Source organism: Primulina tabacum, chromosome 7 (genome assembly GCF_025594145.1).
Source record: "Primulina tabacum isolate GXHZ01 chromosome 7, ASM2559414v2, whole genome shotgun sequence".
Lineage (NCBI taxonomy): Eukaryota > Viridiplantae > Streptophyta > Magnoliopsida > Lamiales > Gesneriaceae > Primulina > Primulina tabacum.
In genome coordinates, this window is record NC_134556.1 from 40101552 (window position 1) to 40119736 (window position 18185).

The 18185-nt window shown below is 32.4% G+C and overlaps 1 protein-coding gene and 1 pseudogene across 1 annotated transcript; both read left to right on the forward strand.

The window, feature by feature from the left end:
• Positions 1 to 4525: 4525 nt before the first annotated feature.
• On the forward strand, positions 4526 to 7003 carry LOC142552047 (uncharacterized). Its single transcript, XM_075661644.1, has 3 exons — positions 4526 to 5013; positions 5850 to 6079; positions 6659 to 7003. Exons 1-3 carry the CDS (start codon positions 4653 to 4655, stop codon positions 6935 to 6937), a joined length of 870 nt encoding a protein of 289 aa, XP_075517759.1. The 5' UTR covers positions 4526 to 4652; the 3' UTR covers positions 6938 to 7003.
• Positions 7004 to 10987: 3984 nt separating this feature from the next.
• On the forward strand, positions 10988 to 12972 carry LOC142551014 (mitotic-spindle organizing protein 1A-like; annotated as a pseudogene).
• The last annotated feature ends 5213 nt before the right edge of the window (positions 12973 to 18185 follow it).

An 18185-nucleotide genomic window follows, 5' to 3' on the forward strand; every position in this document is an offset into this window, starting at 1 on the left:
GCATGTACTACGAACCACTAGCCGTGTGTTATATAAATACGAATTGGATGTAGAAAATGACAGAGAACCAGCAGCTCCATCACCATCCACGAATAAAAAAATATATGTCAACCAGCATATCTGAGGAATGAGAGAGATGGGAGTCAGGAGGAAACAAACATTCACACACAAAAATTGATGGACTTGAAAAAATTCTCTCCCACTTTGTGTAATTTCAACATTTTAGGCCAACATTAATAACCAATTTTCATTTCAGATATTTCCATTTCTCTCAGACAAAAGATTTTCTCTTTTATGCATGGTCGCATTCGCTTTCCTAAATTCACGCGTATCATGATGAATAAATTATAATTATCCATCAGTCAAATAATAAAAAAAAACTTTGCTTTTTGTGTGAATTTAACATGGGACGTGCACGTGACTTATTTTTGTGACATTTGCACCATTTTGCTGTTACTTTAGGTGACTAAAAAATTTTTTTTAAGTTTTGGTGGTCTAGCTAAAATGAATGAAATACTAAAATACTTGAAGAAGACTCATGGCCCGTAGGCCTTTGGTCCAGTGACATATATCAACGTCTCAATATGTATCGAATTTGAGAGAGAGAGCTTGGCAATGTCGTATTCGTGCTTTCTTTAATACTAGGTATAGGGACCTCAAATTTTTTGAGGTTTTGACCCAAGGTTTTATGGGGTAAATGATAAATGTTGTTAGGTGTTTGTCCAATTTGGTATATGGTAAATGGTAAATTTTGTTTATAAGTAAAAACGCTAAATATGTATTCATATTTGTATATATGTATTTATATAAGCCTTTTTTAAAATGGGTGACATTTATATAAGTTTTTACGTTCGTTAAATAATGGAAGTATGTAAAAAGCTTTGTAGGTACCTAAAGGATTTTTTTATGTATTTATAAACCAAAAGTTTCATTTTTTCATTTTTTGTGAATATTGATATTTTTAGGAAAGCTAAGTGACAAGCTATACGTTATTGAATATTGTTATCGAAATATTAATAAAGTTTAAACATCATAATAGCATGCTAATTTACATAAATTCGATGTACTATATTTAGATAGCACATGCCTAGGAAAAACAAAAAGCTTAGTTATGTTTCTATTACTGCAAGATAATTTCATTCCTGGTTTCTGCTCGTGGGATTGGACCTGAAGAAAACAAAGACAGAAATAAGGTGAGTTAGAATCGAGTTTATTAGTTGGTGTGTATTCGTAGAAATTTAATCTATCATAAAAGAAAAAGGCTAGAAAATCTATTCATACTATTTTAGATTAATAGAAATAAACAGCTGGTGAAAATGTGGGGGATTTGATTAAATTTTTTTCCCCCTAACGAACAGAAATTATTGTTCGTAGGTAAGATTAAGCAACAATATATTTGCAAAAGCTATACCATATGTTGAGATTTAGTCGGCATAACTATGACTGAAAGGTTATATATGTCATTTATTGACTAAAAGTATAAAGAAGCGAAACAAATTAGCTAGTAGTTAAGTCATTAATAAAATGTTAAATTAGATATAGCCTGAAATAGTTAAAAATAGATATATCAAACAGAAAGAAATTGTATACCAAGAACATTAGAAAAGTTATTTAGGCATTGCAACGAACGCACATATTAAACTCCTTTGTATCGTCATCATTGCCAGTATATAGTTGTATCAAATCAGAAGGCATTTCTGAAGGTAAAAGATTTATTTCTCCTGAAGATCAACAAAATGTCGGTGGTTTAGCATATATGCGCTTGGCACCACAATATTTACAATCTGACACAGCCGGTAGTTCATCTGGACCATTTGTTATACACAATAATAGGTCACCCATAGTATTTTCTACATCACCCTTTTGCAAATTATGGCTTTCTTTTTTTTATCGTCGCTGAATTTTTTTTCTAACATATGATCATTTGGACAAACAAATTTTCGTTTACGAGAGTTATTAGGCCTGTTTATATCTACTGAGATTTCTTTTTTTTGCCGCGGCATCATAGCTAATTCATAATATTAAGCAATATGACAAGGTAATACCAAAAACAATTTGGGCTATGAACTATGATTTAGTAACACAAAAGATAATAAATAAAAGCTCTCTATAACAAAATAATAATAACAAATATGAACAAAAAAACCAACATATATAACAACGGAAGTAAGAGTGATAGAAGATGAACTAATAACTCAAAAATAAAAGATTGAACCTGAGTAGAAGAAATCGCCATAGGTTTCAGTTGGTTAAGCTTCTTAATGAAAAAACAGCTACCTCAACATAGCAAATTCAAATTGAACCTGGATATGTCAACAAAATAACAAATTAGTTAAACTAACCAATCTAACAAATCAGTAGTAGGCTAAGCAAACAAAATAATTCATACCCCGAAATCATAAAGCAATCTAAGCCTGAGTTTTTCAATGTTTCCTAAAAGGATTGTATTTTTCCTTTGTAAAAACAAAGGGAGTCGAGCTTTTTCTCTGTAAGGGAAATAGAAATAAACAAAATAATTTAAGTATGTGTGTTCGTTGAATATAATAAAATCAATTCTTGCGAATGAACAACAAAAAATATACTACAACCCTTTGATCAGCATAGGTGAAACTATAATTCTTAAATTAAATCAAAGCTATATGGTTTGGCTGCCAGAGCTAGGCGTTAAAACAGATAACCGGGGGAAAAAAGCAAGTCATTCCAAAAAAACCGAGCGTGGAACACCAGATTCAAATTAATCCTAGAAAGCTAAGCGTTAGAACAGGCAAGAAAATCCAAAAACCGCAAAGCATAAGCAAACAATCATTAAAAACAACAACGCTACAGATAGTTGAGGGATCAAATCCTTATGGTCAATAACAAATAAACTAAATCCCTTTAATAAGCACAAAAAAATCGCATGGCAAACCTAACCTAGATATTTGGGTGCCGAGGCTAAGCGTTAGATCAAAAACAAAGTAGCCGAGAAAATCGTAAAGCAATATTTAAAAACAACAACACTACAAATAACCGTGGGGAAAAAGCAAGGTCTTTCAAAGAAAAACCGAGTGAGGAACACCATATTCGAACGAATCCGAGTGAAAAACGCACCTAATTGACACTGTTCAAAGCAAATTCAAAGTAGATCGCGCCGTTGGGAGAAATTCTAAACAAAGAAATCCGGAAGATGGACGGTGACCAAAGAAGAAGTTAATAAATATTTACGGATAAAATGAAAACAACACACAAGCAAGACGAAACACCAAAAAAAAAAACTGGAAGTTAGCCGGCGGTAGAAAAGAAGGCGAACAACGAGCACGACGGATAAAATGAAAACGACGCACAAACAAAGCGAAACACCGATAGAAAATCGAAAGTTAGCCGGCGGTAGAAAAGAAGACGAACAACGAGCACGGTGGAGGGGGAAAGACAACACGTAAGCAAAACAGTGCGCCAAAAAAAAAACAGAAGGTAATCGGAGGTAGGGAAGGAGACGTACAGCAGAGAAGGTGAAGGGGAGAAGAAACCTGAGAAGAAAGGAGGAAAACAGATAGGAGCAGAAGAAAACAAAGGAGAAGGGAAACCGGCTACAACAACTGTGGGACAAACAACCTACTCTTGACAACGAATGCTTTAGTTTGGTGGGAAGCTCAGCGTATAACACGTGTTTTTTGGGATGATCGGGAACCGTACAAAAACAGGACTGTTTTACACTTTTCATGCTTTCATATATGTAGATATTGTCACTAATTAAGATAAAATAGCGAGTGCATTTCGCTGGGGGGGAGAGCTTGGCAATGTCGTGCCGTATTTTGACCAACATTTCCATGTGTATTAAAGAAAAAGTAAAATTTTCTGCAGACATTGCTTCATTGGGTTTATCCTTGGCCCAATTAAATACGAGTGATTGTGTGATTAAAGAACAAAATTGGTCCAAGTCTAATGCTTTATCAAAATACAGCCCAATGCTTTTGGGATTAGATTTTATTCGGTTGGGCTCCATGATTAAAGTTTAGTGTGGGCTCTAGCCAGATTTTTCTCGGGTGAATTTGTATACAATTTTTGGTAACTTGACCCGTGGTTGAACCGATATACTTTAAAATAATCAACCAGTTAGATAACTTCAAAATTATTCAATGAAGCTTCTTCATAAGTAGTAGTGGTGGGAAAATCTCCGCATGACTTGAAGCTCAAGGTCGCGGGTTAGTGGGTCGTCCGAAAAATTTGCTTTATGAATCAATCGGCGTCGCCTTTTTTTTTCCCTCTTGTGGTTTACGTTTCGAATAGGTCTTGTAAGACGGTCTCACGAATCTTTATATATGAGACGATGTCACGAATCTTTATCTGTGACACGGTTAACCCTACCGATATTCACAATAAAAAGTAATATTCTTAGCATAAAAAGTAGTATTTTTTCATGGACGACCAAAATAAGAGATCCGTCTCACGAATTTAGAAAGATTTCTGTACATTTTTTTTTTTGTAAAATTGATATATGTATATATAACAGAACCACTTGGGCGTAAGAATATTGATATATTACTTTCTTTTCCAATCAATTAGTCATAATTTCTCACGTTCTTTTCAATCTGGAGTCTTTTGTGGTCGTTTCTGCTCGCAGTCCTCCAAATAAATAAATTCCGCAACTGTTCGCGTACTATTTACACACACAAATGCAGAGTAATAGCGGAGAGTCGAGCACCTTGGAGCCATGGCTTCGGCTGGAAAACAAGGTGGCGATGGTGACCGGGGCGTCGTCCGGAATTGGCCGAGACTTCTGTCTGGACTTGGCCAAAGCCGGCTGCAAAATTATAGCCGCGGCTCGGCGTGTCGACCGGTTAGAATCGCTGTGTACTGAGATCAATAACGGGCTCGGCTCCTCCGCCTCGGACGAGCCGAGCCGGGATCGACCCAGAGCAATGGCTGTGGAGCTGGATATCAGCGCAACTGGACCCGTGATTGAGGCGTCGGTGCAGAAGGCTTGGGAGGCATTTGGAAGAATCGACGTTTTGATCAACAATGCTGGAGTTAGAGGTCACATAAGTAACCATGGACAAATAATTTTTATTTTTATCGTTAATTAATCTAAATTCTCAGTTCCTTATTCCTTTCCTTTGAATCAATTTTGTGAAAAATTGAAAGCAGCACGGATTCTTGGGGGGTTTGTTTGTGTTTGATAACCTTTTTCGGAAATGTTTATTTTCAGATTTAATTATAATCTCAATATTCTCATTTATGTGAAATGTTTCGTGGAGCTGGATTGAAATGATTTTGAACTCGAAGACACTCGTGAAAAAGAATTATTATACATATGCATCTGATGTTGTCTAGATGTTTAAAACTCACATGCTCAGACGGCCCGGAGGTAAGCCATTTAATAGATTGCTAGTGATCTAGCCAAAAAGATGAATATGTATCTAACTATGCAACTCTTTGAACAACTACGGCCTCAGATTTTATTGAGTGGAGTGACTTATTTGGGAGAAGGGAAACTTTGTTTTTTTTTAAAAAATTAGTCATTGTATTTGAAATTGTTTTGGAGTGGTTGTAGTAATTACCATCTAAATATGACCTGAAAGTGCTAAAGACGAGTTGTTAGTTGTATTGAAAAACCAACAATATTTTTGGGAAGCATATGCTGCGAGCAGTGTTAAATGAATGGTGATAGTTGGCATTCTGCTGGTGTTGATATTGACTGTTATCTAACCTCTCTGCATTTAGGTTTGGTATGCCTCTTGTATTTAAATATTATTCGAACAATCACACCAAAGCTCCTACATTTATTCATTCAGATCGATTTAAAAGAGTTTCCATACCTAGGCTTGTGCAAGGGCTAAAAATCTGCCTAATTCTTGAAGTTTATTTTGTAGGTCGTCTTCACACCCCATTGGATTTGACAGAGGAAGAATGGGATGATATAATTAAGACAAACTTGACTGGAACATGGTTGGTATCAAAGTATGTCTGTTCGCATATGCGTGACGCCAAGTGTGGTGGATCTGTGATTAATATATCTTCAATTGGTGGTCTGGATCGTGGCCATTTACCTGGTGGCCTTGCATACGTTTGTTCCAAGACTGCCATCAACTCAATGACAAAGGTAATGTGAAACATTGTCATAGTGTACGTGATCATAAATCCTTCCCTGTTGTGCTGCACCGAGAACATTGAAACCGTAGGATCATGGAATCTTATAAAAAATTCAAAATCATACAAGTGACTTCACCAAATTCTGATATTTACCAATATAGGAAGTTCGGTAAATGCTTGGGGTGTAAGTTGATTCGAGTAAAAGCTTGACATGTGCTCAAGCTCAATTTAAGTTGTGTGAAATTTATTGAGCCAGCTCTAACTTTAAATTTTAATAAATATAAATTGTTGTTAATCGTTTTATGTATGAAGATCATTATCACGTTTATGCATCCAAGCTTGCAAAACAAGCTCTTGACTGAGCTCGCAAACATCTTCATTGGACAAAACTTTTGAGTCCAAGCTTAATTTGCATCCCGAGCTTGAGCTTTTTGTTTTCGAGCTTGTGAAAATTCACAAGCTCGACTTGAGAATACTGGTATTTCAGTTCTTAACCCCTTGAAATCCTGTGTCTGCGCATCAAAGATAGGATCAGATTCTATCTGGTAATGTGGATAACCTTCTTCATTTTTCGACAACTCGTGTTCAGGTCATGGCCCTGGAACTTGGAGCATACAAAATAAGAGTGAACTCCATATCTCCTGGACTATTCAAATCAGAGATAACGCAAGGTCTTGTTCAAAAGGAATGGCTCAAAAGAGTGGAATGGAAAACAATCCCGCTTAGAACTTCTGGGACAGCGGATCCTGCATTGACATCGCTACTACGGTATTTAATCCATGATTCTTCTGAGTATGTCACTGGCAATGTGTTTATTGTTGACTCGGGTGTCACTCTACCGGGCGTCCCGATATTTTCATCCCTTTGAATTCACAAAGTTTAATTGTCTCCCTTTCCTTTATATGCACGTTACATATACTTATATATCATATATCTATAGCCTATTACTGTGTGAGAAATAAGAGTCATAATACCGGGGTGCCCAAATCGAACATAGCGTTTTGCTTTGTTGTTCCGAGTAAAACCTAGTTTGTTGACGGATCATTAAGTAATTACACAACTTTGTTTCATCCGACATCTGATGCAAGTTCTACATTTGATCATATTCATAAATCTTTTTGTTGTTAATATATATTGATTTCCTTATAGTGCACACGTATTCATCTCATGCATTCCACGAACCAAATGGAGTCATATATATAGTCTTATAGTAAGTGCGTTTATTTTTAATGTAAACACTTGATTCTTGAAATGAATTCTCCAGACTCCATTGGCAACTCATGCTTGTCAAATCGTCTTGAGATTAAGTTTCATGTTGATTTGCGCTTTCAGATGATTAATTTAAAATTCATGTCAATTGAAGTGAAGATTATCCACTTTTTCAAATTTCAATATTAAAAAAAAAAAAAACTCTACTAAATTGAGGTTGGTCATCAATAAGCGTAGCTAGCCTACTGCTGAAAGTTAAGGTGGCGGGTCCCCGATTTTGAGAAAAGTCGAAGAAAATTAATAGCATGCATGTGTGCTTCCTGTTGATCCATTCTCAAGTGTCGCAAACACCAGGCCACGTATGACTAGTGGTACCACGCATGCGCAACTAGTATATAATTCCCAATAAATAACTTAATTGTTTTAAAAAATTTATATCACTCTTATAAATTAAATATACACAAATAAGTTGTGGAAAATTGTTGGAAAAAGTCGAATGATGCTTCCATCTCTTGAGGTTGATGTTATTTTTGGAAGTGTACATTTGAATTTTAAAAAATATCATAACACATGAATTATGTGTAACTTCTATAAATAAATATTATTTATTGTAACACACGTTATTTTTGTATTTTCTTCGCGACTTCACCCAAACAACTACTATGACCATGTCTACTTTGATAAATATAGATATAGATAGGTACACATACAATAATATAAATAGATTTCAAATTAAGTTAATAATACTTCACCAGTTTTCTTTTATTTAAAGAATACTAATTTTAGAAATTCATCTAAAAATATTAAAAAAGTAGTTTGTCATCTAATATAATTGCTTTACAATACAGCAAATATAATATATATTTATACGAATAAAATTAAACTTTTACTCGATAGCTGAGAGGGGATGCATTCATGTCCTCGATCTACATAAAAATAGAACCAAGAATTTTAATCACCCCTAGTCGACCTCCGCTCCGCTCCATTCCTCCACCACTAATCGTAGTCCATTATATGCTGTCTTGCCCTCCGTGCGCTTGCTTGCACACACACACACACACACACACACACACACACATATATATATATAAACTGAATTGACTATATATATATGTCTGCTGTGTTGTGTTGTGTTGTGTTGTGTTGTCTTCTATATATATGTGTGTGTATATATATATATCGAGTCCGATGCTGAAATCGGACAACTGAACTAAATAGGAGCATGAGTGGAAAAGGCCTTTTCGCAAGACATTCCTTCTCAATGCTTTTAAGAGGAAATGCAGACAAGAAAACTTCTCGAGGCTGATGTGATATCATTCATTACACCAACAACCACATTAAATGGCATAGGTACTGTCAAATTTTGGACTTCAAAATTTCAAATGATTCTTCATATACAAACCAAAATTAAGTTTAGAAAAGAATATTTAAATCATTACTATGGTGGAATTAGGATATGCAATAAAACAAACTCTCATGCAGCATTATTGGTAAGGACGGATGATGGGGTTGAAAAAGCTAGCTCAAGAAAAGTACTCTACAAGACTGATAATGAATTGAGAAATTGATAATAATAATTTCTTCAGTAAGAAAATCAAGGTTCAAGATTAATCTTTGATTTCTTTTTCTTCTTTTTAATTATCTCAAAACTACTTATCTGTTGTGTAGAGGATTTGGACCTGTGCGAACCCTCCTCTTCTCGGCACCCAAAAATGCGTCTCCATTTTCTTCCGTTGCGTCTCCTAATCTGGAGCCATTTCTATGTGTATTAACAGCGTTCATGGAAGAAAAGGAACCATATTTATCTCTGGATAATTTGCTATTTCCATCTCCAAAACAAGGGTTCTTCAACGTCAGCAGAAGAAGGATTGTGCACAAGCCGGCCACTTCTTTCCCCATTAAACCTATGAATTTTTCTCTCGCGAGAAGCTCGATAAGATATGGAATCGGATCCAATAGCACAAACAACAGCTTCTTTCTCACCTTGCAGTACTCTATGTTGAAGGCTGAAGGTATGATAAGATTAATGCTTTAAGGTTTATATGTATAGATTTGAAGTGGGAGTTTTACAGGGATTTTAATATATACAGTGGTAGAGCTTTTTGTTTGATACTTTCGAGGGACTACATATATTGCATGGATTTTGTTGCATTTTTTTCCTTCTATTTTTAATATTTCAACTTGATCATACCATTTCTTTACTTTTTTTTAAAAAAAAAATCCCATATTTTTATATGGTTAAAAAAATATAAAAATTATTTCATCATATACGTCACCAAATCTCGGGTCCTAATTAGTGAATAATTTCCCTACAAATTTATGAGCCAATTTGCTGCTCGAACATGCACACGTACATTTCGTCGAATGGAATAATTATCTCATCGAAACATAAAATTCGAGCTGGTGTATAATTTAAATAAAATTTGAGTTATATCATCACAACACGTTGTAACTTTTTGATGAAATACATTAGTATAATTTACTTTTGAATTTTGTGGTGGCAAAATAATCTTAATGGTCGTATTCATCATTTGACAAAAGACTAGGGCAAAGAATGGAACATTAATATTAGAAATATTAAAGCAATTATTTTAATTGGTACAGATTAATGATGTTGTCTTTACTTCTTTTTTCATCTTGAAGTGACTCATAATTAATTTTAGAATTTTGTATTTGTCTGAACCAGTGGAAATTTTAAGCAAAATATTGCAATATTTGGGATAGAAAAATCATCTGTCGGCCATCCTCTCCGGGTATGTCGTTTAAAGGGATTTTCCATGTGTCCAATACATAATTTATTTAATTCAATCATAAAAAAATTTAATTCTATCCACCATATTTGAATATAGCTTGAAGCATGCCATCGAATTTCCACAACTTTCTATAAAATAAAAAATATCTGATTAATACTTAAAATATACGATTTTCATCAATTTCTTTTCAATATTTATAAGTTTCATGCAACCTATACTGCAATATCGGTTTTTAGAACGTTTTTTCAAATTTTAATGTCTCAAATAATACTAATAAATTAATAAAAACAAGAAAAACCATAATAATAAGCAAATAACTTATGAACCTGGCAATCTTTTTTAAAATAAAAAAACAAAATCAACCGACGAATTGAAATCGATTGTTTCAGCTAGTATTCGAAATAACCGTATTGTCAAAAAGATTAAAATTTCGAAGTTTTATTTTAAAATCTAATATAAAATTGAATTTAATAAAAAAAGTAAAACGTATTTAAAAACAATTTATTTAGTTTGGCTGATTTCATTAGAAAAATTTTCGAAATTAAATTGAGTAAAATAATCAATATATATTTAAAAGAGTAGCTCTCTGGTAAGACGGTCTCACGAATCTGTATGTGTGAGACGGGTCAACCCTACCGATATTCACAATAAAAGATAATATTCTTTGCATAAAAATAATATTTTTTCATGGATGACCAAAATAAGATATCCGTCTCACAAAATAGGACTCGTGAGACCGTCTCACACAAGTTTTTGTCTATTTAAAAAATAAAATCAAACCTTGTTGGATTCAATTTATGTTAGAAAATTAATTGAGAGGGAAACATAGATCTAATAATTTTTGTAGAGTAATTATAATTTATTTTGATCGGGTTTGGAGTTCTCGGTCCCCTAAAAATGGGTTTTTTTTAAATATATATATATATATATATATATATATTTCTTTGAATTTTTTAATTATCTCTCTCATTTGGCGAAATAGTTCCAGAAATTTCTCCAGAACCCTAGTGCTGTTATTTCTTCTTGTTCCTCGAGGAAAAACAACGGCGAAGCGCCTGTTACCACTCCTGAACCAACCGTGTTCTAGTTGAAAAAATTACTCCACCTGCAAAAACCAATGCGGGTATTCTTATTCCTGAGAAGACAGCTAAGGTAATGGCCATCCCCTTCTTTTACAGTGTTTTTATGTTACTTTAGAATTTGTATTAAAATCAATTAACTCTTTTTGGTTTTATCTGAATTAGAGAAATTCGGTTATAGTTGTTTGTAAAATCAGAGCAAAATGTATTGGGAAAATGGTAAGACAAGGAAGGAGACGGGAAGAAAATAGCATAGAGGCTACTGTTGCTTGTTTGACTATTAAAAAATGAATTTATTGGGGTTAATTGCATGTGAATGAGAAACAAAAGGGTTTTGTTTTAAAAAAAATATTATCAAGCGGTGAGGATTTTTTCGTTATCATCGAAAAATAAAAAGAGATGTTTATGTCAATGCATCACATTAAGGCGACATAAATTGAGTCTTGAAATGACGATTTTATATGCTGAGGGTCTGTATTCTTGAGCTTAAAGTCGTTTACAATTTGCTTGATGTGATGATTATACGAAGTCTGGATAATTTGTGTTTGATTTTCCACTGTGATTCATAGAACGGTTGTGTGAGGATATCAATTTTTTTTTATTTTTTTGTTAGTTTTATTTAATACGATATTCACATTTAGCCAAACAAACATATGGATTGGCTGGCTCATTTGGGGATTAGGGTTCGTCAATTTCTATTCACCAACTCAGTGAGCTATATAAGCTGTTATTAAGAAATGACAGCAAGAAATTCAGTCTTAACTGTTGCCAAGAAAACTCATAGGTTAGACTTATCTTCTATCCACTGGTGAGTCAAATCGATTTTACCTTACTGAAATTGTTTAACATCTGTAGGAAATTCGGTTTCTAAATCCTGATTTACCTGTAAATAATGTCTCAAAATTTAGGGATTTCGATTTGTATGTTGTCCTTGTCCATGTGCAATCGCCATGAAGTTATACTGGGGTTGAAAAGGGGAGATTTTTTGGATGAGAGTATTCAAACTAAAGCTGCACCACCTTTAGTCGATTAATTATAGCCACATTTCTCTCAGTGATAATTTGTTTCATGTGCCAAGTTGCGAGGCAATTGAATTTTCACCTTGTTCTTCTTTTGCATTTATTGCAATGCATTCTTGGCCGAACTGCTGTTGCTCTATTTTTTCCCATCTTTTCTTGGAGATGATAACATGAGATATAGTACAATCCGGTACCCAAATAAATCATCCTTCTAGGTTTTTTTTTTAACTCTGTTGACTAACACATTTTTATGCAGAAAATGGATCCAGAAGCTGCACGAACTGCACGAGAGTCGCTGGACTTAGTGTTCCACATGTCGAACATTCTTGAAACTGGGCTCGATCGCCACACATGATCTATTTTGATAGCTCTTTGTGAGATGGGTCTCAACCCAGAGTCACTCGCTGCCGTGCTCAAGGGGCTTCACAAAGAATCCCAAGCTTCCTCTTCCTCTACATTCAATACATTGTTATTTTTTAAAAATATAATCAGATAAATCCCTATCCAGATCAATATTTTTTCAAATAACCAGTAGCCACGCAGATATGGGTTCTGTATCGGAAGTCATTTACAGTTGTTGTGTTCACAATAATGACTTCTACACGTTTGATTTGATTGGGCCCTTTAATCGTATTGAGTTTGGTAGCATTCCTCCTCTGCTTGTTTTGTTTCCTTTGTAAGGGAAAAAGGATCAAACTTTTGAGAATGGACCAAGTTTGACTTTGAATCCCATCTGAAACAGCGAGCCTTCAACAAAACCGCGGCAGTGGTAACTAATCCTCTATTTGATAACGCGCTTTCTAATGATATATATTTGCCTTTGACTCTACTTTGATCAACTCTATCCAATTCAATGAATTTGTTTCTCCTTTGTTTTTTGTTTTAAAATAATAATAAATAGAAACTATATTGCTGTATATTATAATAATAATTCGTTAAAAATGCAAATGTGCAGCTTCGCTTCACCAAGACAGCTGACCAAATTTCTAAAAAAACGTATACGTCTCGAAACATTCTCGAACCTGAAATTGGATTAGAACAGGTCGTTAATTAAAAATTAAACACTGTTTAAAGATTAAACGTGACATAATGAAGATACATAAGTTGTGGTAACTTGAACTAGCAAATTGTCAAGTTTGATTCAGAAGTTAAACGTTAACTACCATTTACATGTTTATCGTGTCCTAGATTGTAAAGAAGTGAAGAGTCAAATTCTTTATTATTATTACCTAAAAAGTCAAATTTTTCATGTGTGAATTGTGTCAGGACAAATCTCCGACATGATTTGATCTACGTGAAAAACATTATTTCTTACTGTAAATATAAATTGATATTACCGTCACGCGGTCGTTTTTTTTAATATCATTGCGTCACGAAATTCATTAAATACAATGATTAAATATTAGCTGGAATTGAATTGGGATATTGGAATACATGTGTTTCCATACAGTTGAAAAAAGAGAAGAAATAATGATGAGGTTAGGATGAGACTGAGTCACTCATTGCTTGTGTGTTTTGTGCAGTTTGGTTTATTTTATATTAAAAGTGTTAGTTTCGATACAAGAGATCTATATATGAACATCTTAATTCAAAATTTTTTTTAAAAAATAAGTCCTAAATTATTATAAATATTACAAAAAATTTTGTGAGACGGTTTTACGAATCAATTTTATGTGACAGATTTTTTATTTGATTAATCAATGAAAAAATATTACTTTTTATTATTAATATAAACATCATTGATCAATATCACATAAAAAAAAAATATATAAGATGATCTAACAAGACTCTACTAAATAAATATTTTGTATAAAAATCATCCTCCCAACATAGAAAGTAACGTTTTGTGTTAGATTTCTATGTTAAAAAACGTGTCCCTTAGTTTTGTGGCCAATACCGCCTTTCGGATGCTTTCGCGATAATAATTTCAGTTTTGTTGCTTTTATGTCGTAATCATCACCAACCATTCATTGTTTTTTTTTAAAAAAAAAAAAATCTGCTATTTTTATAGACGAGCAAATAAGATTTTAATTCACCCAAAAAAATTTTAAGAAAGAAAACTTACAAAATGGGCCAAATATAAAGATTTTCGTCTCTCTTTCGTTTTTTTCTAAAAATTTCCAATCATTTAGTTATATTTGAATCGAACTCAAACTCGAAATTTTACATAGAAAATATTAAAATGAGTTACCCTACCTCTAGTAGAAACATACTATCTACTAAGAAATTAATTAAAAGTGAAATAATAAATTAAATCGTTATTTTGTCCTAGTCGTAGTTTCAAATATAACCGTCTTAAAAATCAAGATTAGAACCATTTTTTTCTAATTTTGGGAAGGGAAAAAAATGAACGGATAAAGATTGTATAATCGAACGGTGGGTCCCATGATACAGTGGAGATTGCTTCACCTCCGGAAATTCAGGTCGCCGAGTTATTATAATTTCCAACGAATCAATAGCGTGCTGCTAGAAACACGACTTACTCGCCATTTTTACATGTGAAATGCGAGTCATTCTAACACTGAAACAATGAAAATACAATCGACAAATGAGTATTTCATATTATTACATAAAAAAATAAGTTTTCTATCGTCAAACTCTTTATATTTTCACGCCAAAAAATTAAATAAGTTCAACTTGGCACGTGGATGTGGGGGCGGGCTTGTAGCGGGAAAATTAGTGAAATCGAAACCTGAGACGAAAAGAGAGATAAAATTTACAAACGACACAATCAATTTTATTAGATACCATTTTACATCTCAAAATTAGGGTTTTCACTACTGATTATTGCAACAATTTTAACAAATATATCCATAGGAACCTAGTGTTGCTTTAACGGCTACGAAATATTTTTTAAAAAGGAAATAAAGCTCTTCCTCTAGGTCAAAACCCCGGATCTAAAATATATTTTTTACAAGAATAAAGGTTTACCTATATATCGAACTTTTATATATTTATTTATTGAACTCTTTATCTTCTATAAAATATAAATTTCACATAGGTGTCGATTTATAGTCCCATATAAATTATAATCTAAATTTATCGGTAAACTGGTGACAGCGCGTCCTCTTCAAAAACATTCATGTAGCAGCTAGTGTACAAAGCACATGTATTGCATAAGTATAGAATATAAATATTATTTAAAATAAAATTGTATTTTTGTAAATTTGAATTTAATTAAAATATTTTATTTCATGTTTGGTCAATAGTGAGATAATGGAAAAGCAAAAGAGAATGTGGAAAGTTTTTTAGTGAACTGCTTATTTTTTGCATTTTAATTATTAAATATTTTGGAAGAATGATAAGTATAAATTTGTATAAGATGTTTACATTTTATAATATAGTAAGTATATACACACACTCACACACACATATACATAAATCAGAAAACGAACTGATTATTTCCATAGAGACTAATGAGTATATCTTTTATAAGACGGTCTCACGAATATTTATCAGTGAGACGGGTCAACCCTACCGATATTCATAATTAAAAAGTAATATTCTTAACATAAAAATTAATATTTTTTTATGGATGACCCAAATAAGATATCTGTCTCACAAAATATGATCCGTGAGACCGTCTCACACGAGTTTTTGCCGAGATTAATTTCGTTACTTGACGATTTCAAAATGTATTCAATATAATTTTCGAGTACAATTGTTTAGAAATTGAAGATATGTTGGGATATAATAATTATTTCAACTAAAAAATTATCGAAACACGTTATATTTAGACTGTTGTATGAATTAAAAAATTTAAAATTGCACAACTATAGGTATTGAACTTCAAACTTCGGAGATATGATATATATGAAATGACATTTCAAGATTTAGTACCCCATATTAATTTAAGACCATAATTTTTTTTAAGGTGTTATAACTGTTCGGACTTAAGGATGTCAAAATCAAACATGACCCATCAACTCGACACGGTTCAACCTGAAAAAAATCAGGTTTGGATTTGGGTTTTTTGGTTCGGGTCAGATCGGTTTGGATCCGATAGCTTACCCGAAAAAAATGATCGGGTTGGGTTGGGTTGGGTTCGGGTCAACCCGACCTGCGTTGACCGAAAATTTTATTTTTTAAAAAAAATATATAATTAATAAATATTGCCTACATTTTTATATATTGTACGTCTGAAAAAATAATTATTATATATTTATATCATAAGTTTATATAATTTAATATTTATTTTGAATTTTTTTATTTTAAAACAATTGTTTATTTGATTCAGTAAATTTATTTTATTTTTCTAGAATTAGACTTTCAAATTTAAATCATATATATGAGGGAGATTTTGTTATTATGTGTTTAAATTAAAATTTTATTTTTTTCGAATTTTATTTAATTTATTTTTAAAAAAATCAAAATCGGGTTGATTCGGGTTCAGTTTCGAGTTGAGAGTTTTCGGGTTGGTTCGGGTTCGGGTTGGGTTCGAGTTGATCAATTTTTGAATAGTACTATTGCTCAATCCAACCCAACGCTCCCGACGCACCTGAATCGACACCCTTATTCGGACTCAATGGCGAGCCAAAATAGAATAATGAGAATGAGATGATGAGAAAAAATATAAGAAAAATTATTAAATATGTATGGCGAAAATATATGCAAAATATATTTTTTTTCTAAAAAATGGAACATGCTAAACAAATGAGCATGTTCAAATGAATGAACTATTACCCAAAAATTATCCATTTGGTAGGTTATTATGAGTCAGTGCGCTCTAAGAAGTTCCAAATAATGTATACATTCGATCTTCCCAATCTATGCCACATATCCGCTCAATATTATTGAAGAATGATCCCTTAATAATCAATTTTGACACTTTTAAAGAATGCAGATAACAATATCCTTTGTTTCTCTTGCATACAATAATGACAAATTTTGCTCGTCTCACAAAATTGATTTTTAAATTAAAACTCTCTCTCACTTTAATGTTTGCTTTGTAAGATCGTCTGACTGATATTTATTCGTGAAACGAGTCAACCATGCACATGTTTACAATAAAAAGTAATACTTTAGTACAAAAAATAATAAATTTTTATGGGTGAACCGAGTAGAATATACGTATCAAAAAATTGACTCGTAAGACCGTCTTACATGTGTTTTTGTGTTTTATAAGCTAATTATTTTACTAATCATTCTTACAAATGTATTATATAGGCTATAACTAACTATGTATACACAACGGTGTGACAATATGTATTATATAGCTATTATTAAAGAAAAACTCATTAGAGTGCCCATAAGAAGTGTTTGAGAACATTTGATCAATTGACGTGAGTTCATTTCTTCTTAGCATAGTATTTTTACGTGAACTTGTCTCGTACATGATAAAGACTTGTGTGAGACGGTCTCAAGGGTCGTATTTTGTGAGACATATCTCTTATTTGGGTTATCCATGAAAAATTATTATTTTTTATGCTAAGAATATTATTTTTTATTGTGAATATTGGTAAGGTTGACCCGTCTCACAGATAAAAATTCGTGAGACCATCTCACAAGAAACCTACTCCTCTTATGTTACCGTGGTTTGTATGTTATTGTATTAATTTAGTTTATCTTTGCACAACGAAAGGTAGGATGTTAAATTTCTATAATAGATTGATAACTCTTTAATGAGGATTTTTATTTATATAATAAAATTTATTTATAAATTATCTCGTTATTTTTCGCTTTAATATTATAATCGACTGCAAATTTATGGCCAGATTCATTGGAGAAAATTGTATTCGCAGGTTGCCAAAATTATATGTTTTGGAAAATTATATCTTTAAAATCTATTAACGGATAATATAGATAAGCCAATGGGAAAAAACTCTAAAAATGGCTCTCTGCTCTCTAAGTAAATGTTAAGAACTCATTATGGATTTTAGAACTTTCAAAACAGTTGAATTTAAAGTAAAAAAAAAAAAAGAGTATATCTTATGTAACGTTTTAATGTTATTTATTGAATAATATATTATTGAATGAGACACCCATATGATAAATATAATAAAATAAAAATTTATAGAAGTAAAAAATAACTTCAATGTATTATATTCAATATAATT